General features: G+C 47.4%; 1 protein-coding gene across 5 annotated transcripts in view; it reads right to left on the bottom strand.

The window, feature by feature from the left end:
• Window positions 1–27,707, bottom strand: part of camta1a (calmodulin binding transcription activator 1a) — a 1,261,560-nt gene that overhangs the window by 563,236 nt on the left and 670,617 nt on the right. For all 5 annotated transcript variants that reach the window (XM_038821445.1, XM_038821446.1, XM_038821448.1 and 2 more), the window contains exon 4: window positions 26,034–26,169. In XM_038821445.1, coding sequence (XP_038677373.1) covers window positions 26,034–26,169 — 136 coding nt within the window. The remainder of the gene's footprint in view (window positions 1–26,033; window positions 26,170–27,707) is intronic.

The raw sequence follows: 27,707 nt of genomic DNA, 5'->3' as shown, positions 1-27,707 counted from the left end.
TGACATTTAAGCGACTCTTGGACAGGCACATGGACAGGAGTAAATTGATGGGGTGTAGGTTAGGTTGATCTTAGATTAGGATAAATGGTTGGCCGAACGGCCTGTACTGTGCTGTACTGTTCTATGTTCTATGTTCTAAAATCTCAGCAGGTCTGACAGCATCTGTGGAGACAGAACAGAGCTGACATTTCGTGTCTGGAGACTTTTGCTCAAAATTATCCCGATGTGGGTACTGTGCTCGAAGCATATACAAATATAAGTTGTTGTTGCACTGGTTCATCTCTTGGTTGTTGTTGCTATCACAGAATGTGTGTGTGTTGCCCCCCCCCCCCCTCCCCCTCCCCCCCCCAGCCTTGTTTTCCAACCAATTGCCAACAAGTATGGACATTACTGGCTAGTCTGGGACCTTGAGGGTGAAACGCTTTCACAAATGCTGATGCAGCAATCATCAGAATCTGTCCAGCAGCCAGCTCACAGGAGTAGCCGTTTGAATACGCACAGGGTAATGATGATCACAACTGATGTAAATGATCTTAAAACCACTCAGCCTGTCATATGATACGTATTAATCTCAGAAATAATTAAATGTTTCAATCACCAAAGAAAAAAAAATAAATGAAAGTCATCTCTGGTTTCAGACGCTGCAAATAATTTTATCAACAGACATCCGTGGGAGCACTGAAGCCTTAACCCCTTGAGTATTCTGTTCTGCAATCTGCTGCTAACTTTCTTCAAAGCGACTTCACACTTCCAATTCTGAAAGCAGGACCTGAATATTCCCAGACTCATTTCCCAGACGGCTTGCGGGCTGGGAAAATGTGAGGAGCGAGCCGTGTTGGGTCGGCTCCCTGATGCATTCCCGCCCATGGTTGCCCGCTTCATAGTGATGGGCAGCCAATGAAGCTAAACATGGATCATGTTAGGCCCAATTTTTTGGGAGGTGGGGCATTCTGCAGCTGGCAGAGCTGCCTCCACCACATGGGAAGTCCACCATCTCCATGGAAGTAGCCTCCCTGAGGTGGGTGGGAGAGTCTGAGGCTTTATGCCGCTAAAAAGGGCCTACCATCACTCATGGCCGACACGATGCACCCGGAGGGATTTCCCCTCCGCTTTGAGGGGCCTAACCTAGCAGCTTTGGCACTGATGATTTTAACTTTAAATATACACTGCCTAAGGCGCCCCCATATTGAGGCACCCTTGCGACCCCTGACCTGCCCCTGTAGTGGCCATTTCTCCCGGTAGATTCCACTGGCAGAATCGAAAGCCCATCTGTCCTCCTTAATAGAGCGGTCAGTGTGGAGATGGTCAACTCAGCACCACCTCCGGCAAGACTGCACCCAGCACACTGCCATTAACTGGAGGCTTGGGTCTCCCACTTGGTCTCGATGTCAGGGTTCCAATGCCTGTGGGAAAATCCTGCCCTAAGTAGTTAGGCAAGAAGAAATAATATAGATCTGAAGTACTGACGGGGGGGAGAGGGGACTGTAAATGTTGACTGTTTATTGTTTCACCAGCATTCATAGGCCAGAGTACAGATGAATCCAACTTCTCCCATCGACAGGAGTCTGAGAACACGCACTAACACATTCAAAAATAGCTTCTTCCCCATTGGTTACCAGACTCCTGAATGACCCTCTTATGGACTGAACTGATCTCTCCACGTATCTTCTCTACTGTTGCAGCACAACACTCCGTACGCTTCACCCGATGTCTGTGCCGATGTATTTACATTGTGTATTTATTGTATGTCCTATGTTTTTCATGTATGGAATGATCTGTCTGGCTGTATGCAAAACAATACTTTTCACCGTACCTCAGTACACGTGGCAATAAACCCAAATCCAATCCCCAATCATGCCTGGAGAGAGCAGTGCTCTAGTGACTGGGATTTATTATATACATAATTTGTATCTAACTATCCTCCACTGACTGCATTTTGCTTGAGAAACAAACCGGCATTATTGGGAGACTGTTGTCATTTCAGTCATGAATTCTGTTTGCTGTGGTTGGTAGGGACTCTTGTTAAACAAACATAGTAGCAGTTTGCTGAAGCTGGCCGTTTATATAGACACTGTTTGCTGTAAAATAGACTGTTTGCTGCGGGTCCTCCAGTATGCCCCACCCCACCTTCAACTCAGCGACTGACAAACTGGTGTCAATGGACAATCGAAAGAAAAAAGGGCTACAGAATAGAAAATTGCGGTTCTTTGGAAATACAATTAAACTGTGCAATGATCATTACCTCCGATTGAAGAGAGTTTATTCTTCACACGTCTCACTTTTAATCCTTTAACTATCAATACACCACTGAAATACTCAGCATTAAAAACACAAGACCATAGGAGCCGACTTCTTCTCCTCTGTCCAATTTGACCCGCTCCTCACCTGAAGGCACTGACTCATGTTGGCATGAACCCTGACTTTTCATTCTTAAAGTGAGGCACTCTCAATTACGACACGAAAGTTAGGTCAGTAATCAAAGGCTTTAATAAGCAGTGAACAATGGCAGCCTCCATGAGAAGTGTGCTCGCAAAATGGAGTCTCATCTTAAGTACTGTTTCCCAGGGGGCGTAGCCAGAGGCGGAGTCCCCCAGGGATCCAAGCCTCTTAAAGGGGCAATGTATTCCGATCATCACAAGCCTCTTAAAGGGGCAAGGTATTCCGATCATCACATAAAGTATGAATAAAGCCAATGAATTATCAGAGAGTTATGTGATTATGGGACAAGCACAACAGCCCAAGTCCAATCCTAGCTTTACCCAGTATCTGGTGAGGTCAGACGTTCAGGTGAGGCAAAGGAAGGGCCATCATAAATAAGATCAGGATTGTTCCCCCCTCGAGTTGGGGTTGCTCAGGCCAATGATAGGACTCCTGCCAATGCCTCTTAATGCTGTAAGTGGTGAAATCAAATTTCATCCAGGCATTACATAGTATTTTCATAACTGAAACAGGCCATTCAGCCCAACAGGTGCATGCTGCTGTTCATGCTCCACACAAGACTCCTTCCGCCTTATTTCATCTCAACCTCACAACATATGCCTCCGTTTCTTTCTTCCTAATGTGCGTATCAAGCTTTTGATCAAATGAATCAATGCTGTGAGCCTCAGCCCCTCCATATAGTTGTGAGCTCCATACCTGACCAACTCTCTGGGTAAAGAAGATTCGCCTGAATTTCCGACTGCATTTATTTCAGGCTATCTGATTTTTATGGCTCGGATCTCCTTCATACATTTTTCATTTGACATGAAAGCGCAGTTACAAAAATGTTGAAGCCTATCATTATCTAGGAGGACAATTGAAGATTCAAGCCAAAGCAGCAGCAAATGAGGAAATAGCCTTGGTCTCATCTACACATAGATAAAGTGAACCGAAAAGACACTGTGATATACAAGGTCAGCAAAAATGTAGCCTTTGATCCTTAGCTGAGTTGCAGTTGAAAATGTACCAGCTGCTTTGTAGCTTCTGCACATCGGTTTACAAAGGTTTTAAAAACACCCTTAGATTGCAGGCCCAGCTCTGCATTGAGAGTACTCCTACCTTCAAGCACAAGGTCACCTTACAGATTTGCAATATTGAAAAGACGCATATCTAGCCACTTCCATTTATACAGCATCACTGACATAACAAACTATCTCCAATGCCCTTTATAGAGGGAAGTGGATGGGAAATAGCCAGCACAATGAAACTAATGGGTCCAGTTGGTCAAAGTGATGTGAGAAGGGGTGGGGAGAGCAGGAAGGCGTAAGGACTTGGGAATTCCCCAGTAAAGCTGGAATTGGCATGGGGACACAAAGAATTTCAGAGATGAGGTGCACGGTCGAAGGAAGGGTGGAGCAATGTCATCTAATTCATGGTGAAGGCAAGGATTTTTCTGCCAATTTACTAATGGGCAAGGGGGCACTTAGTCATTCAAGGGTGCAAATCATGGGCTGGTGGATTCGCAGGTTAGGAAATGAGAAAAGGACTTACCCACAGGATTAGTTCCTGTACCATCAAGGGCAAGCAAAGGAAGAAATAACTTATATTTTTATAGCTCCTTTCACTTCCTCAGGATGACCCAAAGTGTTCCCAGCCCATGAAGTACTTTTGAAGTTTCTGTTGTAATGTAGGAGACAGTGGGCACAACATTGGGCATAATCAGAAGTGTCAATAGGTGAGGGCACAGTGTGGTACATTAACATCCATTGGCCATTGACATCCTGATGGCCAATTCTTGTTTAAACTGCAGCAGCTACCCATGAATGTTCCGAAAGTTAATAATACCTCGGCAAAATCTTTATCTTTTCACAGAATCTTTATGCAGCCTGGGCTCTTTATGCACAACACCCAATTACATTTTTTTTTAAATTGAGTCGGTGCAAGGCCACATTTCATAAAAATAAATGGGTTTATATTGATTCCTGTTATTCGCTATTGAACAAATAAGTTAATCTTTCGCAGAAAGTCTGATCTAATTCAATAAATGTTGTTTATTTTAATAAATATTGGAAACTATTTTGCATCATGGTGGAAATTTACTCTGGGGAGTGAAATAATTGAAGTCTGGGCTTCTTAAATCATCAGATTTCAAACTGGGACTGCGTCAGCTCTTACTGCCTGTCATCGGGCACTTTTTGTTCCTGTGGATCTCAGAGTCATATAGGTCTACAGCACAGAATAGTCCCTTCAGCCCATCATGTCTGTGTTAGTCAAAAACTGATTCCAATTTCCAGCATTTGGCCTATAGCCTTGACATTGCAAGTACACATCTAAATACTTCTCAAATGTTATGAGGGTCTCTGCCTCCACCACCCTTTCAGGCAGTGAGTTCCAGACTCCCACCACCCCCGGGAGAAAAGGTTTTCCCTCACATCCCCTCTAAACCTCCTGCCCCTAACCGTAAATCTATGCCCCCTGGTCATTGTTCCCTCAACCAAGTGGAAAGGTTTCTTCCTGTCTATTCTATCTATGCCCCTCATACCTTTTTACATCTCAATCATGTCCCCCCTCAGTCTCATCTGCTCCAAGAAAAACAACCCCAGTGTATCCAATTTTTCTTTCCAGATAAAACTCTCAGCTCATGCAACATCTTGTTAAACCTCCTCTGCAGCCTTTCCCGTGCTATCACAGCCCTCCTATAATGTGGATTCTAGAAATGCACGCGCGGGCAGCATGGTGGCACAGTGGTTAGCACTGCTGCCTCAGGGCGGCGAGGCCCCAGGTTCGATCCCGGCCCCGGGTCACTGTCCGTGTGGAGTTTGCACATTCTCCCCGTAAATTGCATGGGTGTTGCCCCCACAACCCAAAGATGTGCAGGGTAGGTGGATTGGCAACGCTAAATTGCCCCTTGATTGCAAAAAATGAAATGGGCACTCTAAATTTATAAAATAAAATGCACACACTATAGCTGTGGCCAAACCAATGTTTTATACAGTTGCAACATAGCCTCGGCTAATAAAGGCAAGTAAACCATATGCCTTCTTAACCACTGCTACCACCTGCTCTGCTATCTTAAGGGACTGGTGTACATGCATTCCAAGTCCCTCTGATCCTTGGTGCTTCCCAGGGTCTTACCATTTATCATTGCCTCGTTTGTCCTACCAAAGTGCATCACCTCACACTTATCGGGATTGAATTCCATTTGCCACTAATCAGCCCATCTGATCAGCCTGGCTATATCCTCCTATAATCGAAGGCCATCCTCCTCACTACTGACCACCGCACCAATTTTCATATCATCCGCAAACTTACTGATCAACCCTCCACATTCATATCTAAATTATTTATATGAACTACAAACGGGAAGGGCCCAAAATTGATCCCCGCGGGGCCCACTGGACACAGGCTTCCAGTCAGAAAGACACCCCTCGACCATCACCCCCTGCTTCTTGCCACTCAGCCAATTTTGGATCCAATTTGCCAAATTTCCTTGGATCCCGTGGACTCTTACCTTCGCTATCAGACTCCCATCTGGGATCTTATCAAAAGCCTTGCTAAAGTCCAAGTAGACTACGTTAAGTGCATTGCCCAGTAATCTCTTTGAAAAATGCAATCACGCTGGTCAGACATGACCTCGCCTTAACAAAACCATGCTGACTGTTCTTGATTACTCCCCGCCTCTCCAAATGCAGATTAATTCTATCTCTCAAAATTGCTTCCAATAGTTTCCCCATCACTGAGGTTAGACTGACTGGCCTGCAGTTTTCTGGTTTGACCCTTCCTCCTTTCTTGAATAATGGTACCAGATTGGCTACCCTCCAGTCTTCCGGCACCTCTCCTGGTGCCAAGGAGGAATTGAAAATTATTGCCAGCGCCCCAGTTATTTCTTCCCTTGACTCCTTCAATAACCTGGGATACATTTCATTTGGTCCTGGAGATCTCACACAGGTATACTCATCCTCACACACTTGCACATTCACACTAATACATACACACACTGGCATAAACAATCAACTGCTGTATGCTTGTCTTCTAAGACATACACACCAATACACACTCACGCGCAAATATTTGCATGCCGGCACACTTGCTCACGCGTGCACACTCATGCATATTTGGTCATTCACATACACTCATGCACACTCGCTCTCCCACATACTCACACATATTCATTTACACATACACTTTTACACAAATTCACACCCTTGGACAGATACATAAGCACTCACAAATATACACTTGCACATACCGTGCATGCACTCCCATGCACATACAGACATATGCACACACTCTTGTGCACAAGGATGTATGCTCTTCAGCACAACGCTGGATAATTGACCAGGAGCCCACTAGTATAGAATATGACAGAAGATGGAATCTGCACAGAAGATGGAATCTGCACAGGAGATGGAAACATTTTGCCATCACTGAACAATTTCTTTGAGCTATTATTTTGTAGAATACTTTATAATTAGAAAAGAAAAACAGCAGTGCCCTGGGGCATTAAACAATTCTTCAGTCTACCTGCGCCAAGTGGGTGAAAACACATTGCATTCAGCATCTCAAAAACTCATCTTTAATATATATAAATATAATTTTCCCCTGACACCGGTTACAGTGCTCAGTGTCGAAGACTTCTTACACTCTGGGGCTTCAAGAAACTACATATTTATTTTTAATTTTTTGAACCAACAGAAGCTGCAAAGCCCAAGAGAGCCTGGGAACACAGAAACATTTATGAAATACAGAAATACGTGTAACGTGACGATGGGAAATGCTATGTCTTATCTATTTGTGAAAGAGGGACAGGTTTTGCAGGCACCTGACTGGCACACACTAGTATACGTTGAAGGGCACAATATGTCTCCAATGCTATTTACCCTTTAACTACCGAACAACCTTGTGCAGGTTTCAATATCCATAATCCTCACATTTTAGCACATCTGCTAGAGAGAAGATAAATGAAATGCTATATATTTCTGGCACATGGCATGGGGCTTTTGTGATACTGTCAATTCACTATGAGACCGTGAGAACGAGTAAACATGAGGCTTTAATATCCATGAACACGCCTGCCAGAGTCGGCTGTGCAAATGAGTGGCCAGACTATATATGGCCCTGGTGAGGGCGGAGCAAGAGGCGGCGCCCACCCAGTACAGTACCTGGAAGTAGCCCGTATCATCACTTCCAGGTCATGGGTCACATTATTATACAGGCAGTACAGACAGCTCATGCATTAGGTGAAGTACATTCACCACATTCACCCCCTGTTAAAAATTCAAGTCCAGCGGGGGTGACGAGGGGTCCATTAGAGATTCAGTCTGTCTGGAGGCCGGATCGATCTTTTAGACCTCCTCAGCTCTGGCGATGCGGCGGGCACGGTCATTGCAGATGGTGACTCCGGGGGCGTCGTGTCTGGAGCTTGAGCCTCAGTCCAGCGTGTTGGAGGCGGTTGGGGGGTGGGGGGGTGGCAAGGAGGTGCGACTGGCGGCAGTGCCGGCGCAGGCCAAGACAGGAGACCCAGGGGTGTGCAAAGGGCATAGGGGGTGGCTGTAGGCAGTGGGGCGGGTGGGCAGGGGAACCAGCTGGTGCTAGATCTCATCAGGAGACCGATCATGCCGTCCGTCCTGGTGCGCGATGTAGGCGTACTGGGGGTTGGCGTTCAGCAGCTGGACCCTCTCGACCAGGGGGTCGGTCTTATGGCTCCTCATGTGCCTCCGGAGAAGGAAAGTTCCGGTAGTTGTCAGCCAAGATGGAAGCGAGACCCCGAAGATGGACTTCCTATGGAAGAGAAACAAGTGGTCGTGAGGGGTCTCATTCGTGGCTGTGCAGAGGAGTGATCTAATGGAGTGGAGGGCATCGGGGAGGACCTCCTGCCAGTGGGGGGTCGGGAGACTTCTTGACCTGAGGGCCAGAAGGACGGCGATCCATACCGTCACGTTCTCTCTCTCCACCTGTCCATTTCCTTTCAGGTTATAGCTCGTCGTCCAGCTCGAGGCGATGCCTTTGCTGAGCAGGTACTGACGCAGCTCATCGCTCATGAACGATGTGGCCCGGTCGCTGTGGACGAAAGCAGGGAAACTGAACAGTGTGAAGATGCTGTGCAGTGCCTTTATCACAGTGGCCGTGGTCATGTTGAGGCAGGGGACTGCGAAGTGGAAGCGGGATTATTCGTCAACGACGGTTAGAAAGTATATATTACGGTTGGTGGAGGGGAGGGGCCCTTTGAAGACCATGCTCAGGCGCTCAAAGGGCCGGGAGGCCTTTACCAGGCGGGCCTTGTCTTGCCGGTAGAAGTGGGGTTTGCACTCCGCGCAGACCTGGCAGTCCCTGGTCATGGCCTTGACCTCCTCGATGGAGAAGGGCAGATTGTGGGCCTTAGTAAAGTAGGTAAACCGGGTGACCCCCGGGTGACAGAGGTCATTCTGTATAGCCCGAAGTCGGTCATCTTGCGTGCTGGTGCATGTGCCAGGGGACAGGGCATCTGGGGGCTCGTTGAGCTTCCCAGGACGATACTTGATATCATAATTTTAGGTGGAGAGTTTGATCCTCCACCTCAGGATTTTGTCATTTTTTATTTTGCCCCGTTGTGCGTTGTCAAACATGAAGGCGACCGACCGTTGGTCGGTGACGAGGGTGAACCACCTACTGGCTAGGTAGTGCCTCATGGCTTCCACTATGGCTTGTGCTTCCTTTTCGACCGAGGAGTGTCGGATCTTGGAGCGTGGAGGGTTCTAGGAAAGAATGCTACTGGCCTGCCCGCCTGGTTGTGTGTGGCGGCCAGTGCGACGTCTGATGCATCGCTCTCTACCGGAAAGGGGTCGGACTTGTCCACCGCGTGCATAGCGGCCTTGGTTATGTCAGCCTTGATGCGGCTGAAGGCCGAGCGGGCCTCATCCGTCAGGGGAGAAGAGTGGTTTGAATAAGTGGGCGGGCTTTGTCCGCATATTTGGGGACCCACTGGCGTAGTAGGAGAACAGCCCCAGGCATCTTTTGAGAGCCTTGAGGCTGTGGGGAGGGGGGGTTCCGTGAGGGGGCGCATACGGTCGGGGTCGGGCCCTAGGACTCCGTTCTCCGCGACGTAGCTGAGTATGGCCAGTCGTGTAGTGCGGAAAACGCACTTCTCTTTGTTGTACGTGAGGTTGAGGGATTGGGCGGCCTGGAGGAACCTCTGAAGATTGGCGTCATGGTCCTGCTGATCATGGCCACAGATGGTGACATTGTCCAAGTACGGGTATGTAGCCCGTAAACTGTACTGGTCCACCATTCCGTCCATCGTTCTCTGAAAAACCGAGACCCCGTTAGTGACGCCGAAGGGAACTCTGAGGAAGTGAAGAGTCGGCCGGCTGCTTCAAAGGCAGTGTAGTGGCATTCTTCCGGGTGGATTGGGAGCTGGTGATAGGCCGACTTCAGATCGACCGTTGAGAACACACGGTACTGTGCAATCTGGTTGACCATCTCCGCGATGCGGGGGGGGGGGACGCGTCCAGTTGCGTGAACCGGTTAATAGTCTGGCTGTAGTCCACAACCATCCGGTTCTTTTCCCCGGTCCGGACGACCATCACTTTCGCTCTCCAGGGGCTGTTGCTGGCATCGATAATCCCTTTACTCAACAGTCGCTGGACCTCCGACTTGATAAAAGCCATATCTTGGGAACTGGAGGAGATTTACCAGAAAGTTGCCTGGTATGGAGGAAAGATCTTATGAGGGAAGGCTGAGGGACTTGAGGCTGTTTTTGTTAGAGAGAAGAAGGTTAAGAGGTGACTTAAGTGAGGCATACAAGATGATCAGAGGATTAGATAGGGTGGACATTGAGAGCCTATTTCCTCGGATGGTGATGTCGAGCACGAGGGGACATAGCTTTAAATTGAGGGGAGATAGATATAGGACAGATGTCAGAGGTAGGTTCTTTACTCAGAGAGTAGTAAGGGCGTGGAATGCCCTGCCTGCAACAGTAGTGGACTCGCAAACACTAAACGCATTCAAATGGTCATTGGATAGGCATATGGACGATAAGGGAATAGTGTAGATGGGCTTTAGAGTGGTTTCAAATGTCGGCGCAACATCGAGGGCCGAAGGGCCTGTACTGCGCTGTAATGTTCTGTGCTCCTGGTGGCGATGGGCTTACAGGAGTGAGGTTCGCAAAGAGCGAATGGGGGAGTCCTTGAGGGTCGCGAGGCTGCATACCGTGAGGGGGGTAAGGGTCCGCCGAACTGTGGGGTAAGGGTCCGCCGAACTGTAGGGTCAGGCTTCGGTGACTGTATTGGAAGTCAAATCCAAGCAGTAGGGGGGCGCAGAGGTGAGGGAGAACGTACAACTTAAAAGGGGCGTACTCGGTGCCCTGCATCGTGAGGTTAGCGAAACAGTACCCCCGAATCTGGACCGAATGGGATCCGGAGGCAAGGGAGATGGTTTGGGATGCGGGGTACATGGGAAGGGAGCAGCGTCTTACCGTGTCGGGATGGACAAAGCTCTCCGTGTTCTCGGAGTCGAAAAGGCAGGGGGTCTCATGCCCGTGGATCCGGACGACCATCATTGAGTTTTTCAAGTGCTTCGGCTGCGACTGGTTGAGGGTAACTGCGCCCAGCTGTGGGTAGCCAGCGTGGTCGACAGTGTCGGGGTCACAAAATGGTGGCCCTATGAGTCGCACGTGTCGGGCTGGGTCGAAGATGGCGACCAAGATGGCCACCCCCATCGGTCGCACGTGTTGATTGGTGTTGGAGTTGGTGGGCAAGATGGCGGCCCCCACGAGTCGCACGATGCTGATGACGCGTCTGAAGGGGGCATTCCGGGCAGGCACGCAGCCACGTTGCGGGGTCTGTGAGCCTGTAAGTCCATGGGTCGGGCCTGGTGAATATTCGATTTCTGGGCTTTAGGTCGGCCCAGGCAGATTCTGGTGAAGTGTCCCTTTTCCCCACAGTCGCTGCACGTCGCTGTGCGGGCCGGGCAACGCTGCCGGGGGTGTTGACCCTGGCCACAGAAGTAGCACTGCGGTTCCCGGGGCTAGACTGGCAGCTGCACGGCACAGGTCCGCAACGTAGTCAGGTCCGACGGGGGTCACAACGATGGCGTCCACGAGGGATTCGCCGGGTCCTCGGGGAACGCACTGAGGTTCTGGTAGGCCACCTCTAACAAGGTAGCTAGCTTTACCGTGTCCCACAGGTCAGTGGTCCCATTTTCCAGCAAGCACTGCCTGACGTAGTTCGATCGGACCCCATACACGTAGGTGTCCCGGATCTGAAGGTTCATGTGTTCCTCCGCGGTCATATCCCGGTGGCTGCAGTTCCTCGCGAGTGGGGTCAGTTTTTCCAGATACTCATTTAGCAATTCCCCAGTGCGTTGATGGCGAGTCGTGAGGAGATGTCGGGCGTACACCTCGTTTACAGGCTTTACGAAATGCGCCTTGAGGGTTGCGACCGCCACCTCGTACGTGGCTGCTTTCTCGATCATCACAGAAATTCAATGGCTCACCCGAGTGTGGAGGAGTCGCAGTTTGATGGTTTCAGTGGGAGGCGTTGTGAAGGAGTCGAGATAGGCCTCGAAGCAGCGGAGCCAACATTCAAAGATTTCCTTGGCCTCTGACGCGCGCGCGTCGAGTTCGAGCTTATCTGGCTTTAGAGAGGCTTCCATGATGCTGTCGATGGATATTAAATTGTGATACCATCAATTCACTGTGAGACCATGAGAACGAGTGAACATTAGGCTTTAATATCCATGAACTCGCCTGCCAGAGTCGGCTGTACAAATGAGTGCCACCCACAGGTGGCCGGACTATATATGGCCCCGGTGAGGGCGGAGCCAGAGGCGGAGCCTACCGGCGTTCCAGTACAGTACCTGGAAGTAGCCCGTATCATTACTTCCAGGTCATGGGTCACATTATTATACAGGCAGTACAGACAGCTCATGCATTAGGTGAAGTACATTCACCACAGCTTTATACATTAATCAGGGATTACTTGCATCCTGGTGTGACGCTTCTCCCAACAGAGGTTGCATGTAGATAGGACAAAAGATCGCAGGCTTTGAGGTCTGCTTGGTTTTGATGGAATGAGGGAGATGACCACCCAGCAGTCAAATAGACTGAAATTGTACAATGTTCATTGCCTATCACCAGAGGGCGTTTGATTATTGAGACAACAAAAACTTACATCTATATAGCATCCTTAACCGGGTAAAATGTTCCAACGCACTTGATAAAATTTAGCACGGAACCATGTAAAGAGATATTGGGTAGGTTTTAAAGATGGGTTTAATGGAAGAGAGGTGGAGAGACAAGAGAGTCACCAATGGTGGACTAACAAATGTCATGGATGGACAGAAGGCAGGAATTGGAAGAGTGCAGAGATCTCAGAGGGTCGTAGGCCTGGATGAGGTTAAAGAGAAAGGGAGGGATGAGGCCATGGAGGGACTTGGGAATAAGATAGGAATTGTGAAATTGAGGTGCTGGCAGATGTGGTTCAGCAAGTAAAGGGGCAATGGGCAAACTGGATTTGGTGCCAATAAGGATATGGGAGCAGAGTTTAGTCCGAGTTGTAGTTTACGAAGGGTAAAAAGAAAAAGCAAAATTAAAATGAAGTTATTTGTGTCGGTGACTGATGGCTGACTCTTACTGCATCTGGGTTAGCTGAATATATTCAGAATAATGTTAAAATTTGAAAGTGTTGCCAAATTGCATATCGACATGTTATAACGGAAATACATCCATTTGCTTAAGCTGTGCATTTTTCATTTTGCCAGTAAATATACTTTATATGTAAATTCTGGAGCTGGGAACCTCCACACTGAGCTGTGGCTTTGAGATTAAAAGCTAGCATTTGCTGAGGGTTCTTAGATTTATTGCACTTTTGATACTGAGAGTTAACGTCAATAGTTATTACAAAAAAAAAAGGGAGCCACATTTCCCCTAGTGGTTCAGTGGGGAAATGGTTTGGCCATAATGGGAGTGATCCAAAGGGAAGAATTTCCCCCTGGACTTTGGGATCTTGACATCGGGACTAAGTGGGGTGCTGAGCCAGCATTTTCCGGGAGTGAGACCAGAGGAACAATCTTCCCAGAGGCTGCCTACTAATTGGCTGTCTCTGAGCTTGCTGTCCTATTAAAGATGGCAGGTAGGCTGTCAATACTGCTGGCCTAGTTAGAGGGCCTTGAAAACCCCACTGAGAAAGGTAGATGTTGCTGCCACAAATCAGGAAGCAAGAGGTTGTCTCAACATGGAAGCATGTTGCCCTGCTGACCTCCACATCAAACGCCAAGTAATGAGCATCTGGACCAGGAAGTGAGTCGGCCTGGAAAGCTCCAGGCCCCGATTGCCTCCTTTCATTAATTCAGCCCTCTCTTTGTGGCATGGAGGCTCCAGCTTGGATGGCCTCTGGACTGTGGCAGGGAGTCCATCTTCATTGAGCTGGCGGTCTCTGTAACTGATGGGAAGTTGTGGGAATACTTTGGGATCTCTCCCAATGTGGTTCCATGCTATTTTCCCAGCCACCACCATGTTCACGCCCTCTACCATTGTCTTGGCAAAATTCAGCCCATACTGTACAAGCGAGTTCCATCCCTGGTCAGTGCTGTCTTCATAGAATCCTAAAGCAATACAGCTGGCCACATCTGCCCGGAGACTGGAGAATCCCTCCCGAGGTCAATGGATTTCTCCATTGTCCGCGTCTCACCTGTGGCGTTCTTGCGGCGGGCGGGGCGGAATAATCCAGCCTATTGTCTGCAAACTTTGATACTACTTCCTCTATACCGAAAACCCAGGTCATTAACATGTATCAAAAAGAGCAATGTTTCTACTGCCAATGCCTGGGGAACACTGGTGTACACTTCCTTCCAGATAAAACAACCATTCGCCATTATTCTCTGCTTTCTGTCTCTTAGAAAATGCTGATGGGCACAGTCCCTATTCCTTCCATAGCTGTCCTGAGCCAGTCAACTGCTCTCACCGGTTCCTGGGATGGCAAAGGAGGGGGAAAGTTCCAACAGGAATTCTGTTTCGGTTCTCGAGCCAGTGATCCCACGGCGAGCGGATGAAAGATCAGGTTATGATTAGGCTCAGCCTTGATGGCCTCTGCTGTCAGAAAGTCTATCGATACTGCCTGCCTGGGCTCAGGGTGATGAATTTGAGCAAGATCTGGTGCGGCCGCATTTGGAGTATTGCGTGCAGTTCTGGTCGCCGCATTATAGGAAGGATGTGGAAGCATTGGAAAGGGTGCAGAGGAGATTTACCAGGATGTTGCCTGGTGTGGAGGGAAGATCTTATAAGGAAAGGCTGAGGGACTTAAGGCTGTTTTCGTTAGAGAGAAGGTTAAGAGGTGACTTAATTGAGGCAGATCAGAGGATTAGATAGGGTGGACAGTGAGAGCCTTTTTCCTCGGATGGTGATGGCTAGCATGAGGGGACATAGCTTTAAATTGAGGGGAGATAGATATAGGACAGATGTCAGAGGTAGGTTCTTCACTCAGAGTGGTAAGGGCGTGGAATGCCCTGCCTGCAACAGTAGTGGACTCGCCAACATTAAGGGCATTTAAATGGTGATTGGATAAACATATGGATGATAAGGGAATAGTGTAGATGGGCTTTAGAGTGGTTTCACAGGTCAGCGCAACATCGAGGCCAAAGGGCCTGTACTGTGCTGTAATGTTCTATGTTCTATCCCAGAAGGTTGTCAGAGAAACTGCAAGAATCAGGGGCTTCAGTGGCTCCCGGTCGTCCAACACCTCTAGTTTCAAATTTTCCTCATTGCTTTATATTCCTGTGCCCTTGTCGCTCCATTGCCTCCTTCATCACTTCAAGATCATTGTGCTCCTCCAATTCTGGCCACTTGAGTATCGACTACTTTCATATTTCCATCATTGGCAGCCATGCCATCAATTAACTAGGCCCCAGGCTCTGCAATTCTCTCCTGAAACCTTCCAGCTCTCTATCTCTCTCTCTTCCTCAAAAATGCTTCTTAAAACCTATCTCAAACCTTTCATCATCTCTTCAAATATCTCCTTATGTGAAAGCGTCAAATGTGTTAATGCTCCTGTAAAGTACCTTGAGATGTTTGACTACATTAAAGCCACTCTATAAATACAAGTTGCTGCTGCACCACCGATCACGATTTTGTCCCCCTGCTCTCCTGGGCAGGATTGATTCATTGGGTTACAGTTTCATGAGCACTGACCACCAAGAAGTCCTTCTAAACCTGTATTGGAGGTGAATTAGGAGGACAGGTTGTATGCCCTCGGCTTGGAACTCACTCAGACTGAAGGTGATCTGAGGTGTTTTAAGACGACTAAAGGAGTTGATTGGGTCAATAGAGAGACTCGACTTTCTCTGGGAAGGTCGCCCAGAACAGGAAGGCACAACTTTGAAACTAGAGCCAGACCATTCAAGGCTGGTCTGAGGGAGGACCTCTTCACACAAAAAGGTGCAGTGAAAATCTGGAATTCGCTCTCGCCAGAGGTTACTGAGCCTGGGGTCAACTAAAAACTTCAAAACGGAGATGGGTAATTCTTTATTAGTTAAGGTTGTTATGGACCAAGGCGTTAAGATATGTACCGGCCATGATCCAACTGAATGGTGAACCAGGTTTGAGGAGAGTATGACATCCTCCTATTTGAGTGTTTGACTCATATCAAAATCATTCCTGTCCTTACCCGACACTGGCACTATGCAATAGAAAGTCCAGAAACGGTAAGCAGGAAAAGGAAGCCAATGTTCCTCTTCAATTCTTTCTGCTGCATATTGATCATTTCTGGCTATGGGTCCATGCAACTCCCAGCACCTTGCACAGGTGATTAGCTTTTGTGTGTGACTCTGAACAATGAACTTTATTTGGTTTCGATTTTGCAGCTATTCCTGATTCTGCCCTCGGCTGGCATCTACCCACATTTTCTATTTATTTTATTCCAACCTTATAATGGAACAATGAAGCAACTGAAGATGGCTGGGCCTTGGGCCCCATCCTGAGAGACTCTTACTGTGGTGTCCTGGGAATGAGATGATTGACTCCCAACAACCACAACCATCTTCCATTTTTCTAAGAATGACTCCAACCTGTAGAGAGTTTCCCCCTTGATTTCCGTTGACTGCAGTTTTTTTATGGCTCCTTTCGCTGGTTTATTGTAGAGAGAGATAAATTTTTGTCCTCTACTATCGGGTATTATAGGATTTGTGGTGATGTTAAGCATCATGGGGTTTCTGATGGTGTCCTGTACTCTGTAGTTTGTGGTCTAGTGTTCTCCCCAAGGTCTTGCCATTGGTTGGTAAGAGAAAATAAACATCAATTGACAATGGGATGCTGGAAAACCAAGGTGTAACGACCTTGATACGTTGGCGTATTCATTCAGCTCAGTGCTGCATTGCTCTCAGCAATGACATGAGACTTCCTTATTACAGCACAGGGCTTGCTAAAGGAACAAAGTATTTACATATGTTTCCCTCAGGAAGGATTCTCACAGGATTCGCACCAAATTTAATAATGCTCGGAGTCCCTGAGCAACAGAGAATTCTCTCAAATTTTAACAGCACAGATACACATTAATCATTCTGTCCCATGATGAGTCTGCCACTATCACTGCATTTCAAATTTAAGAAGCTACAGAAAACAATCGATTTGGAGAGGCTGCGTTGAAACAAACTAACTACAGCTTTTAATAGGCAGGACATTTATAATCACTGAAATAATTCAAGCAAGCTATCGAGAAGTTCTCACAGCGGCATTTTATGGAATATTGCTAGAAACCTTTTGTCTGGTAGCTCACTGGGGCTGCATAGCCTGGTCTGCACTACAAACTCAGAATACGCAAGGATCCCCGATTTCTCACATTTTCTATTGTGACTAGCTGAGGGAGTGATGGGCAGGTTTTATGTGGGAGTGTGATGGAGGACTTAGAACATGCGTTTTCCTCCTGCGAGTTCGGATGGTGATAGTTGGCCTCAGCACCTTTGGATTGGGAATTGTGGGGGAGGTAAGAAAGCATTTAAATTTAAGGGATGTAGGTGTCACTGGCTAGGATGGTGAGTGGATTGGAGGGGAGCCTCCTGATGGTGGGATTCCCAGGTATTTCTGCACTTGTCCTTCTAGATGGTAGTGGTTGTGGGTTTGGAAGGTGCTGACTAAGGACTTGGTGAGTTCCTCCAGTGCACATGGCTGCCATTGTTCATTGGTGGTGGAGGGATTGCAAGTTTGTGGAAGGGGGATAAATCAAGCTTTGGCCTGAATGGTGTCGAGCCTCTTGAATGTTGTTGGAGCTGAACTCATCCAGGCAGGTGGAGAGAATTCCATTACACTCCTAACTTGTACTTTGTTGATGGTAGACAGGCACTGGGGGGGGGGGGGGGGGGAATTATATTTGTCACTTGTCAGCCCAAACCTGGAAATTGTCCTGGTCTTGCTGCATTTGGAGACTGATTCAGTATCTGAGGAGACGAGAATGGTGCTGAACATTATTCAATCATCAGCGAACATCCCACTTCCAACTTATGATGGAAGGAAGGATATTGATAAAGCTGTTGAAGATGATTGTGCAGAGGACAGTACCCTGAGGAACTGAAGTGTTCACCGTGAAGCTCTCCTCAAAAGAAAAGCTCCTACATGAGAAATTATGATTTAAGTGATACACTAGAGACCATCAGCAGCCACACTGGTGTACCCCAGCTAGAGACAGTGAGCAGGGTTTTTGTTTTGAGGTCAGGAACTTGAGGTCAGGACCATTTCCAGGTCTTGACCCTGCATCGTTTGTGCATGAGACGCAACTAATTTTTGAACAGCTGGCCAATTAATGGCCAGGGTACATGCTTGCAGTCCATTAGGGGACCCTCCAGCCCTGACTGATCAGGAACCCCATCAGCAGAATGGGCATTGCCGGTACAGGTAACAAAGAAGGTGCCTCAAGTAGGTGAATACCAGCTGGAAACAATGGATGGGATTTTCTGGCCCAGGACGCCCGGAATGCATTTCCCATTGGGACGGAGAATCGGGCTTCGGGGGAACACAATCTCTGACCCTCCACTGACAGCGTGAACGAGTTCCGAGGTGTGCGGCGGCAGGGAGATGTAAGAAAATGCATCTATTTAGCGGGCCCGACATCCTTTGCCCCGGCCTCCCGTGATTCCCTGGTCCCTGTGGCCGGGAATCACGTGGGCACGGATCACTTGTGGTTTTTATCAGCGTTGCCCTGAGGGGTCCCTTGGGGGGGGGGGGGGGACACATCCCCCTATTACAGGGGTACCTGGTAGGAGTCCCTCTTTAGCAGGAGTCTCTGCAGGGTTTCTCCTATTACAGAGGTCCCTGTGGGAGGGGTGGGTGGCCCGATCACAGGGGTCGCTGGTTGGGTCAGCCCCGTACTTGGGGATGTGGGGGGGGGCACCCAGGCAATCCAGGAGGTGGGGGGCAGGGCTGATTTGCAGTGCAGGGGATTGGCAAGCTGCGGGACCTGATTGTCGGGCTGCCCGCTCAAGATGGTGGCCCGATAGCATAATTCCCTGAGAACCCCTCGTATTCCGCAGCGTGCATAAATTCGCATGGCGTGGAAGTCTGAATTAAATCCCGTTTTACAACAACAAGGAGATTGTTAAACTGGTCCAGTTCAGCTCCGACGGGAGAACACTGGGCTGGATTCTCCGCTCCCCAATGCCAAAATCGCGTTCGGCAACAGGGCGAAGAATCTGTTTTGGCGCCAAAATTGGGAGCGCCGCCAGTTTTTCAATTCTCCGCCCCCTGAAAATCGGCGTACACGAGGAGTAAACCGCGCTGAGGCTCGCTCTGCGATGCTCAGTTGCCGACCGGCCAAATTCCCGACGGCATGGCTTACATGTGCTCACACTGTCCGGAATCCTCGTGTGGCGGCTGTGGACTCAGTCCGGGGCAGCTATAATCGGGGAGGTCCGATCAGCGGGCAAAGGTGGCTTCATTCGGGGCTGGGGGCAATGTTGTCGTGTGGTCCGGGGCGCGCGAGCGGCCGATGCTGGGCACTACTTTGGAGGTCCAGGTCCGCGGGCTGAGTCCGCTATGGAGTACGGCTCGGCCGCTGCAGGCCCCCGCTGTGTGCAAGCAGGGCCTCTGAAGCGGAAGTGCTGGGGGCCGTATCGGCAGCTAGAGCTGCCAGCTCTATAACGGCTCCCTGCTAGCCCCCAGTAAAACGGCGAATCGGTGGCCTTTTGACACCAGTTTTCCTGGCAGAAAAGACCACAGTTTTCACGACGGCGTCAGCACTTAGTCTCAAAATCAGACAATCCAGCCCACAGTCTGCCAAACGGAGAATTCCGCCCAACATCTCAGAGAACAATAGCATCACAACATGGTTACTGAACTGAAGGAGACCATTTGGCCCATCGAGCTCATACTGGCTTGCCACAAAAGCAGCTTGGTTAGTAACACTCACTCGCATTTTCCCCACAGCATCAAACTTTTTCCCTTAAGGTGTTTATCTAATTCTCTTTTGAAAACCATGAATAGTTCAGCCTTCCCCACGTATTGAGACGGTGCAATCCAGAATGTAATCTCCCACTGTGTAAAATCGTTTATACTCATGCCGTCTCTTTATCTTTTTCCAATTACTTAATAATGACAATGATGTAAAAGGAAAGACCCTTTCACCCACCCAGCCTAATCCACCCAACACCGTGTGATATTCTGGGACAGGCAGAAAAACAGATAAAAACCCAGGTCAATTTTGAGGGGAAATGCCTACCCATCCCTTCTTGATGCTCAAAGCTAGTCCAGGTGATCTCTCTGGCTCAGAGCCCCCCTGCAGTATCTACCTTTTATAAGAGGCACTATCTGACCCAGCCAAGAACAGGTCCGGCTGAAAGTAGCCACTCAATCGCTGACTCTTCCTAGTTCTGCACAAGGCAGCCTGTGATTCGCCACCCGGTTAACATGATCGGGAGGGGAATTGCAGTCTGGCGTGCGTAGAAAATCCACAGCCACTGAACAAAGAAAGGGATTGGGGAAGGAAAACAATGCATTATAAACACAAAGCATTTACATTTTGGAATATGATCGGAAAAACTGAGAATTTTCGATACTTGGAAATCGGATTAGAAGTGCCAGCTGGATTAGAACAGATTCAGTTTGCATTACATGGTTATTGATTTGATGAAAATGGATTACAGAATGAGGCTTACAGAAACGGAGCATGTACCAAGAAAATATCTTTTACTAAGCAGCGGCCAGACAATAAACAAGGCGTACATATTCAGAACAGAATGGGAACGTATTCTGTATCATTCGAGTGAATGTTCATGACTTTTCAAAATCTTGCCTACTCCCGATAATTCACATCGCCAAAAAAATCAATTGAGCAATATAAAGAGTGGTAATGTTTTTTGTGTTCATTCTTGGGATGTGGGTGCCACTAGCAAGGTGACCATTTATTGTCCGTTCCTAATTGGCCTTGAGAAGTCATCTTCTTGAATTGCTGCAGTCGGTGTGGTGTAGGTATGCTTACTGTGCTGTTAGGGAGGGTGCTCCAGGATTGTGACCTGTTACTAATTATCAGATAGTTTGAATTAAGAGAACGTGGGCGTACCCCAGCTCCACTCACCATTTCATGTAGATGTAACACCATTAGAGTTATAGACGTGTAAGAGAACCAGCTATGTTCTCCAGTCAACAAATGGTGGCACAGTGGTTAGCACTGCTGCCTCACAGCGGCAGGGACCTGGGTTCGATTCCAGCCTTGGGTCGCTGACTGTGTGGAGTCTATATGTTCTCCCCGTGTCTGCATGGCTTTCCTTCAGGTGCTCCAAATCTTCCCACAATCCAAAGATGTGCAGGTTAGGTAGATTGGCCATGCTAAATTGTCCCTTAGTATCCAGAGATGTACAGGTTAGGTAGATTGGCCATGCTAAATTGTCCCTTAGTATCCAGAGATGTGCAGGTTAGATAGATTGGCCATGCTAAATTGTCCCTTAGTGTCCAGAGATGTGCAGGTTAGATAGATTGGCCATGCTAAATTGTCCCTTAGTGTCCAAAAATATGCAGGTTAGGTAGATTGGCCATGCTAAATTGTCCCTTAGTGTCCAAAGATGTGCAGGTTAGGTGATTTAGCCATGCTAAATTGTCCCTTAGTGTCCAAAGATGTGCAGGTTAGGTGATTTAGCCATGCTAAATTGTCCCTTAGTGTCCAAAGATGTGCAGGTTAGGTGATTTAGCCATGCTAAATTGTCCGTTAGTGTCCAAAGATGTGCAGGTTAGGTGATTTAGCCATGCTAAATTGTCCGTTAGTGTCCAAAGATGTGCAGGTTAGGTGAATTAGCCATGCTAAATTGTCCCTTAGTGTCCAAAGATGTGCAGGTTAGGTGAATTAGCCATGGTCAGTGCAGGAGTTATGGGGATAGGGCGGGGGTGTGGGACTAGCTGGAGTGCTCTTTCAGAGGGTCAGTGCAGACTCGATGGGCTGAATGGCATCTTTCTGCACTGTAAGCATTCTATGATTCTATGAACATGGTTCTCATACAACTGATTAACAAGACCATACCAAATTCCACTGCACAAATTTAACACCTGCAATAAAACTGCACAGGTGACTTGGTACGACCATGTTAAGTGTTTGTGAAGGAGCAGCACCAATCCAGTGCATCACCTAAACTGATAGCCTTGCTTCCCAGGAGCTCATTGCTTCTATCTGCTTTTTCCTGGTGTATTAGATATGCTCCGTGACTAACAGTGTTGGGAATGTAAATGGTTCATGAGCGAAAAAGAATGCAAAATCTGGTTTCTGTTTTAATTAATTATTTTTCTGAATGTTTCAGTCTCCAGCAGACTGGAAGATTAAATAAACCAGCATTGAGACTGAGAGGCAAAAAAATAAAAATAGTCTCAATCGGGCATAAATGAGTTATTTCATCCTCTATTCAATTGAATGTTGCAGAATCCCTGCATAATCTATTGAGCTGCTCGCAGAAAAATACTTTTCACTGTACCTCGGTACACGTGACAATAAACCAATCCAATGTAATCCAAAGAAGGATGTCTTTTGCTTCTTTGAAAGAGGATCCAATTTGTCCTACTCCCCTTGTCTTTCCCTGCAATATTTCCCCTTCAAGTATCTGTCCAATTCTCTTTTGAAGGTGACGATTGAATTTCCTTCCTCCTCCCTTGCAGGCAGTGCATTCCAGATCACACAACACGCTGCTTAAAAAAATTCACCCCTGCTTCTTTGGCCTATTGTTGACATTATTGCCACTGGTAACTCTATCAAAACTCATGATTTGGAACCTCTGTTAGATGTCCCCTTTAACCTTTTCGCTCTAAAGACAGTTGAAAGGATGGCCTTTCAAGTTTGCTTCTTAGCAGCAGATTGACAATCGCACCATTAACCACAGTGCCAAGGGCAGGAATCTTGCTCATCAGAGTGTTACCTAACTTTTCTGCATCAAACTTCAAAATGCTAAATATTCACTCTGTCCCCCAAAAGCTGACTGCACAAGCCGGGATTCTGATAGCTAGCAAGGTCCCACGCTGTTCCACATCAAAAAGTAAATGTAATTTGAAAAAAAAAAAGAACTTAAAAGTCACGCCTTGAGCATCATGTATTACACACAGTTATTTTAAGGCTTTACTCATCTAAAATGTCTCTCCTCTCGAGGAGCTTGCTGCACGGCTGGTTTCACATTTAGCAAATTTAAAAGAGGCATCTGCACTTGCGGCCAGTCATCAAGAGGGAACTTAAATAATCCTTTTAAAGGAGCTCATCAGCCTTGCCAAGTAAAGCTTAATGCAACACACTTTACCCTTTGATAATGCCATCCAACCTGTGAGAGGTGCAGGTCTTGGATGCCAATTGGAGCTCCCCCCAGTGGCCCAATGTATTCCTGGGGGTTTTAATCACATAAAGTTCCCCCATGCCTCAGCCATCAGTCAGCCAACAACGTCGATCGTTGCGACGCACTGACTTCCTACGTCAATTCGAAATCAAGGTGACTCATTACCCAATTGGACAGCGCTTGGTGGTCAGCCAAACAGCTTTATTTTCCATTTTCAACATTTCCATGTCTGGGAAAGAGAACTGTTGAAAGAAAACTTAAAATATATCTGATTTCAATGTCCATAGGGTTTTTCTCCACGGTTGCACACAGCAGGGTCCTGGAGATTGATCTTCAATTCCTGGAGGCTTCAGGTTGATTCTGGATGGGTAGCAACCGTAATCCATGTACATTTATCTGCCACATACAGAACTTAAGCACAAGAGGCCATATTTCCAAATAACGAACAATGAAAGAAAATAGGAAATGGAGGCGAAATTCTGTGTTGCCAAAAGGGTAGTAAGAATGGGGAACAGATTACCCGCCAGAGTAGTGGCGTTAGAAACTGAAATTGGTTTCATGTAAGAAGACGGGTTCTTGTGAGCAGAACAGATTCAGGGTTGTTAGAGGTGCCTGCTCCCATAGCCTTGGCCTCTAGGCACCTACTCCCACAGCCATGGTCACTCCACCGCCTCTTCCCACAGCCACTGCTCCTAAAACCTTGGCTTCTACGTGCCCGGTTCCTACTCTCTGTTCTTTCAGCCCCAACTTCCACAGTGAGCATACCGATAAGGCAGAGTCAGACGATGATTTGATAGAGAAATGAAGTGCGCTCAGTGATGGATTTGTTGATGGTTTAAAGCAGCCAGCACAACATGATCCTGTACCCCGCACCAGACAGTGTATTTCTTGGCTGAGGGAGTAGGAACTATTTTCTGGCTCTCTCTTTAAATGTCATCCATGTACTTACCAGCTCACAGTGGATTCACTGCCCGTGAAAATCTAATAAACATATTGTCAATTATTAATAAAATGAGATGTAACAAGATTTTTCATTATACTGCTCAAATGTGTTTTCGAATACATTCCCACAAGCAGTTTTCTCTATTATGCTATTATATAATTAACATGACGGCAGAATGACCTTTGAACTCTCTTTTTTTAAAAACTGAAAGCGCCTGTGGCTATTCTGTTACAAGTGACTGGGAGTTACTTTCTGCTGACATACTGCATTCATAAGCTCAGCCCGTTTCACCAATTGCACTGGCTTTTTCTAACCCTACCACTGGCAGTGATGACACCACATATTCAAAAACACGTGACAAGTGGTTGAATTGGGGAGTGGCACTGCCTCTCATGAAAGGGCTGACTTACTATCACTGGGATCCCAAGCCATGAGCACCGCCTACCTCTTGGTACTTTCCCCAAGAGGCCCACCTTCATGTGTGAGTGTATAAAATCTGTGGGTCAGATATGCGGGTCAGGAGTGTGCAATTGTGGCACAGTGGTTAGCACTGCTGCCTCACAGCTCCAGGGTCCCAGGGTCAATTCTGGCCTTGGGTGACTGTCTGTGCGGAGTCTGCACGTTCTCTCTGTGTCTGCGTGGGTTTCCTCCAGATGCTCCGGTTTCCTCCTACAGTCCAAAGATGTGCAGGTTAGGTAGGTTGCTGCTTAGCGTCCAAAGGGTTAGGGGCTGGGTTACGGGCACAGGATAGGGGTGTGGGCTTAGGTAGGGTGCTCTCTCCAAGAGCTGGTGCAGACTCGATGGGCCAAACTGGCTCCTTCTGCACTGTAAATTCTACGATTCTGTGATCACAATCAAGCCCAATCCTGCCCTCACCCAAACACAGACCAGGATCACTGGATGGAAGCATGCCTATTTTCTCCTCTGTAGGGCATCGAGGCAGGAGCCATACATAGCACACATAGTCTGCTGGCTAGAATCAACTATCTCAGTACAAGGTGAGGTTCGCACTTACAGTATACCAAAAACACCGCATTAATGTAACAATTGGGCTGGTGCCACAGACGTCCTGATGAACAAACGGAAGGGATGTTGGCAGAACTCAGGGAAGTAGGCGGGATGTTGGCAGAACTCAGGGAAGTAGGCTGCCTGCAGTCCTTTCGGCAACAAAGTTCCAGAAATAGGGAGGTCATTTAACTGGTGAAAGTATGGAAAGAAAGAAAAAGTTGAGCAGCGTATATGGGCTAATATCTGTACCTTTCCCCATGACTGCTCACCCCTGGCCCACCATTGGAGTCTTCTGAGATTAGAACTCATTCCCTCAATCACTACACTTTGATATCTCTTCAAGAATTTCCTGTAAAGTCAAATATACCTTGGGTGCCTCGTCCCTGCTTCCGATCCTTCACCCCCCCCCCCCCCCCCCCCCCCTCCCAAACCACTCCCATTGAATGAGACATTGCATTATGCAAAGGATGTGATGAAAATACAAGTTGCTGTTGTCCTTTAGGGCCTAGGCAGGAAGGCTGAGACCAATGTTAGCAGCTTGTCCCCTCAGCTCAGAATAGTGGGAATTATGGAAGCTTCAGCAAGGAGGGGGAAACAACAAGCAGCGCTGGTAAAAGTCATTTTTTTATTACATTACAAGCCGGCACTCAAGTTTGAAACGGCTTGAGTGTCAAGTGTTCTGTCAACTCAGTAATTCTTAACATTGATTTTTTTTGTGTGCAACCGTGGCAATGGCAAGTGAAATTGTGAGTTTTGTCACCAATCAGACCGGTGAGCAGATGTCACAGCTGCTGCCCCCCCACCCCCCGCTTCCAATATTGCTTCAAAACAGTCACAGGGTTCATTTTCTCAACAAGGGTGTAATGGGAAAACTATAAAACAGACTCGAGAGTGATACTCCAGCCCTTACCTCCACACCCTGCACCTTCAACTTCATGTGATCCTCCCGTGTCGTTTTCCCGTCTTTCCGTTTCTTCCAGCAGTAGCCGTCCTTTCTGTATTTCACCTTCTTCCTGTTGTATAGGATCATGGAGCCATTCTGGGGCCTGCAATATTTCAAGGAAGAAACAGGGTTGGAAATGGGGTGACAGGACCAAAATAAAACAGTACTAGAGGCAATAGTGACTTTGCAATCGGAGAATGATCCATTTTCGTGCATGTTACACCTTCTCTTCGCAGTCTTACAACCCTCAGCACATTGATTCCTACTCGCAATGGTGCGAGAGTCTTCAGGTTTTTCGCCAAAGGTGCCCCCTCTTCATGATCGAAAGGCTCAAATTGTATGAGTGGATTTTACGGAGGAGATCCAGGAGTGATGCATGCAGTATTTCCTGACATAGCCCCTGAAAATTTGTCTGGATCCTTACCTTCCCTCTCCCAGGCATGCTGAAGCCAATTGTTAGTGTCTCCCAGACTGAGGGTAACTAGCACAAGAGACTGGGAATTGAACCTGAGATGTTCTTGCACTTGGTGACTTATTATCACATTTCTATCCCGAGTCTAGTGCGTATCGCTCTAAAAATATAGTCCCCCCTCCCCTTTAATTGTCTCCATGCCATCACTAATCCAACTCCAAACAATTCCACCATACATACACACGACGTGGTCTCACATTAGTGGGTCAAATAGCTAAACCTTCAGCTCATCCAAAACCTCTGCTGCCCATATCCTAACTCCCACCAACTTACTTACACTCATCACCTCTGTGTTCGCTGACCTCCAATAACCCCCCCGGTCCAGCAATGCCTTCATTTTAAAATTTGCATCACTGTTTTCAAACCTTCTGATCCTTCCGATCTCTGCAATCTCCAGCAGTCATGTAAAGTGTTGCGACTCTGCGCTCCTCTAATTGTGGCCTTTCACACATCCCCAATTCTAATTGTTCTGCCATTGGCAGTCAGGCCATTAGTTCTTTAGGCCCTAAGCTGTGGAATTCCTTCCAAAACCACTTTGCTTCCCTCTACACTGTTAAGAAGCTCTATGGAAATGATATCAGTGAACAAGCTCTTGGTTCATCTGTCCAAATGCATTCTCTTGTGGCTTGGTGTCAAATTTGATTTGATAATCGCTCCGATGAAGCACCGTGTGATGCTTTGCTATATTACTGGCACTATAGAAATGTACGTTATTGTTCCTAAATAGATTTACTACTCTGTATTTTGCCTTTTCGTACCTACCTTTTCTCATATCTTTCTGCCTCAATTGCTGCTTCTGTTGCAAAGGCTACACTGAGATTTTCATATCTGTATCCCGTTCACAGACAGGCCAGGGATCAATGAGCTTCCCAATATAATTGGATGAAGAGTGTGTTTCTGATTATCAAGATAATGCTAATGAATCATTTATTACTTTAGTCTTGGGGAAAAACAAATTATGTTTGGAAGTTAACCATCTTTCATCAAAATACTTTCTTTGCAAACACATGACAATCAGAAAACATTGGATGACAAGCTGCTATAATCATTTGAAACAGTCATTCAGTTTCAGCAAATGCTTCAAAGGGTCAGGGAGAGTGGGTACTGTACTTACAATTTATGGGCTGTTTAAGTTTGTTCCGACATAAATTTACACTTTGCAATAAAGT

This window comes from Scyliorhinus canicula, chromosome 16 (genome assembly GCF_902713615.1).
Source record: "Scyliorhinus canicula chromosome 16, sScyCan1.1, whole genome shotgun sequence".
NCBI lineage: Eukaryota > Metazoa > Chordata > Chondrichthyes > Carcharhiniformes > Scyliorhinidae > Scyliorhinus > Scyliorhinus canicula.
The sequence above is the reverse complement of the archived record's forward strand: the minus strand, read 5'-3'. Positions and strand labels throughout refer to the sequence as shown.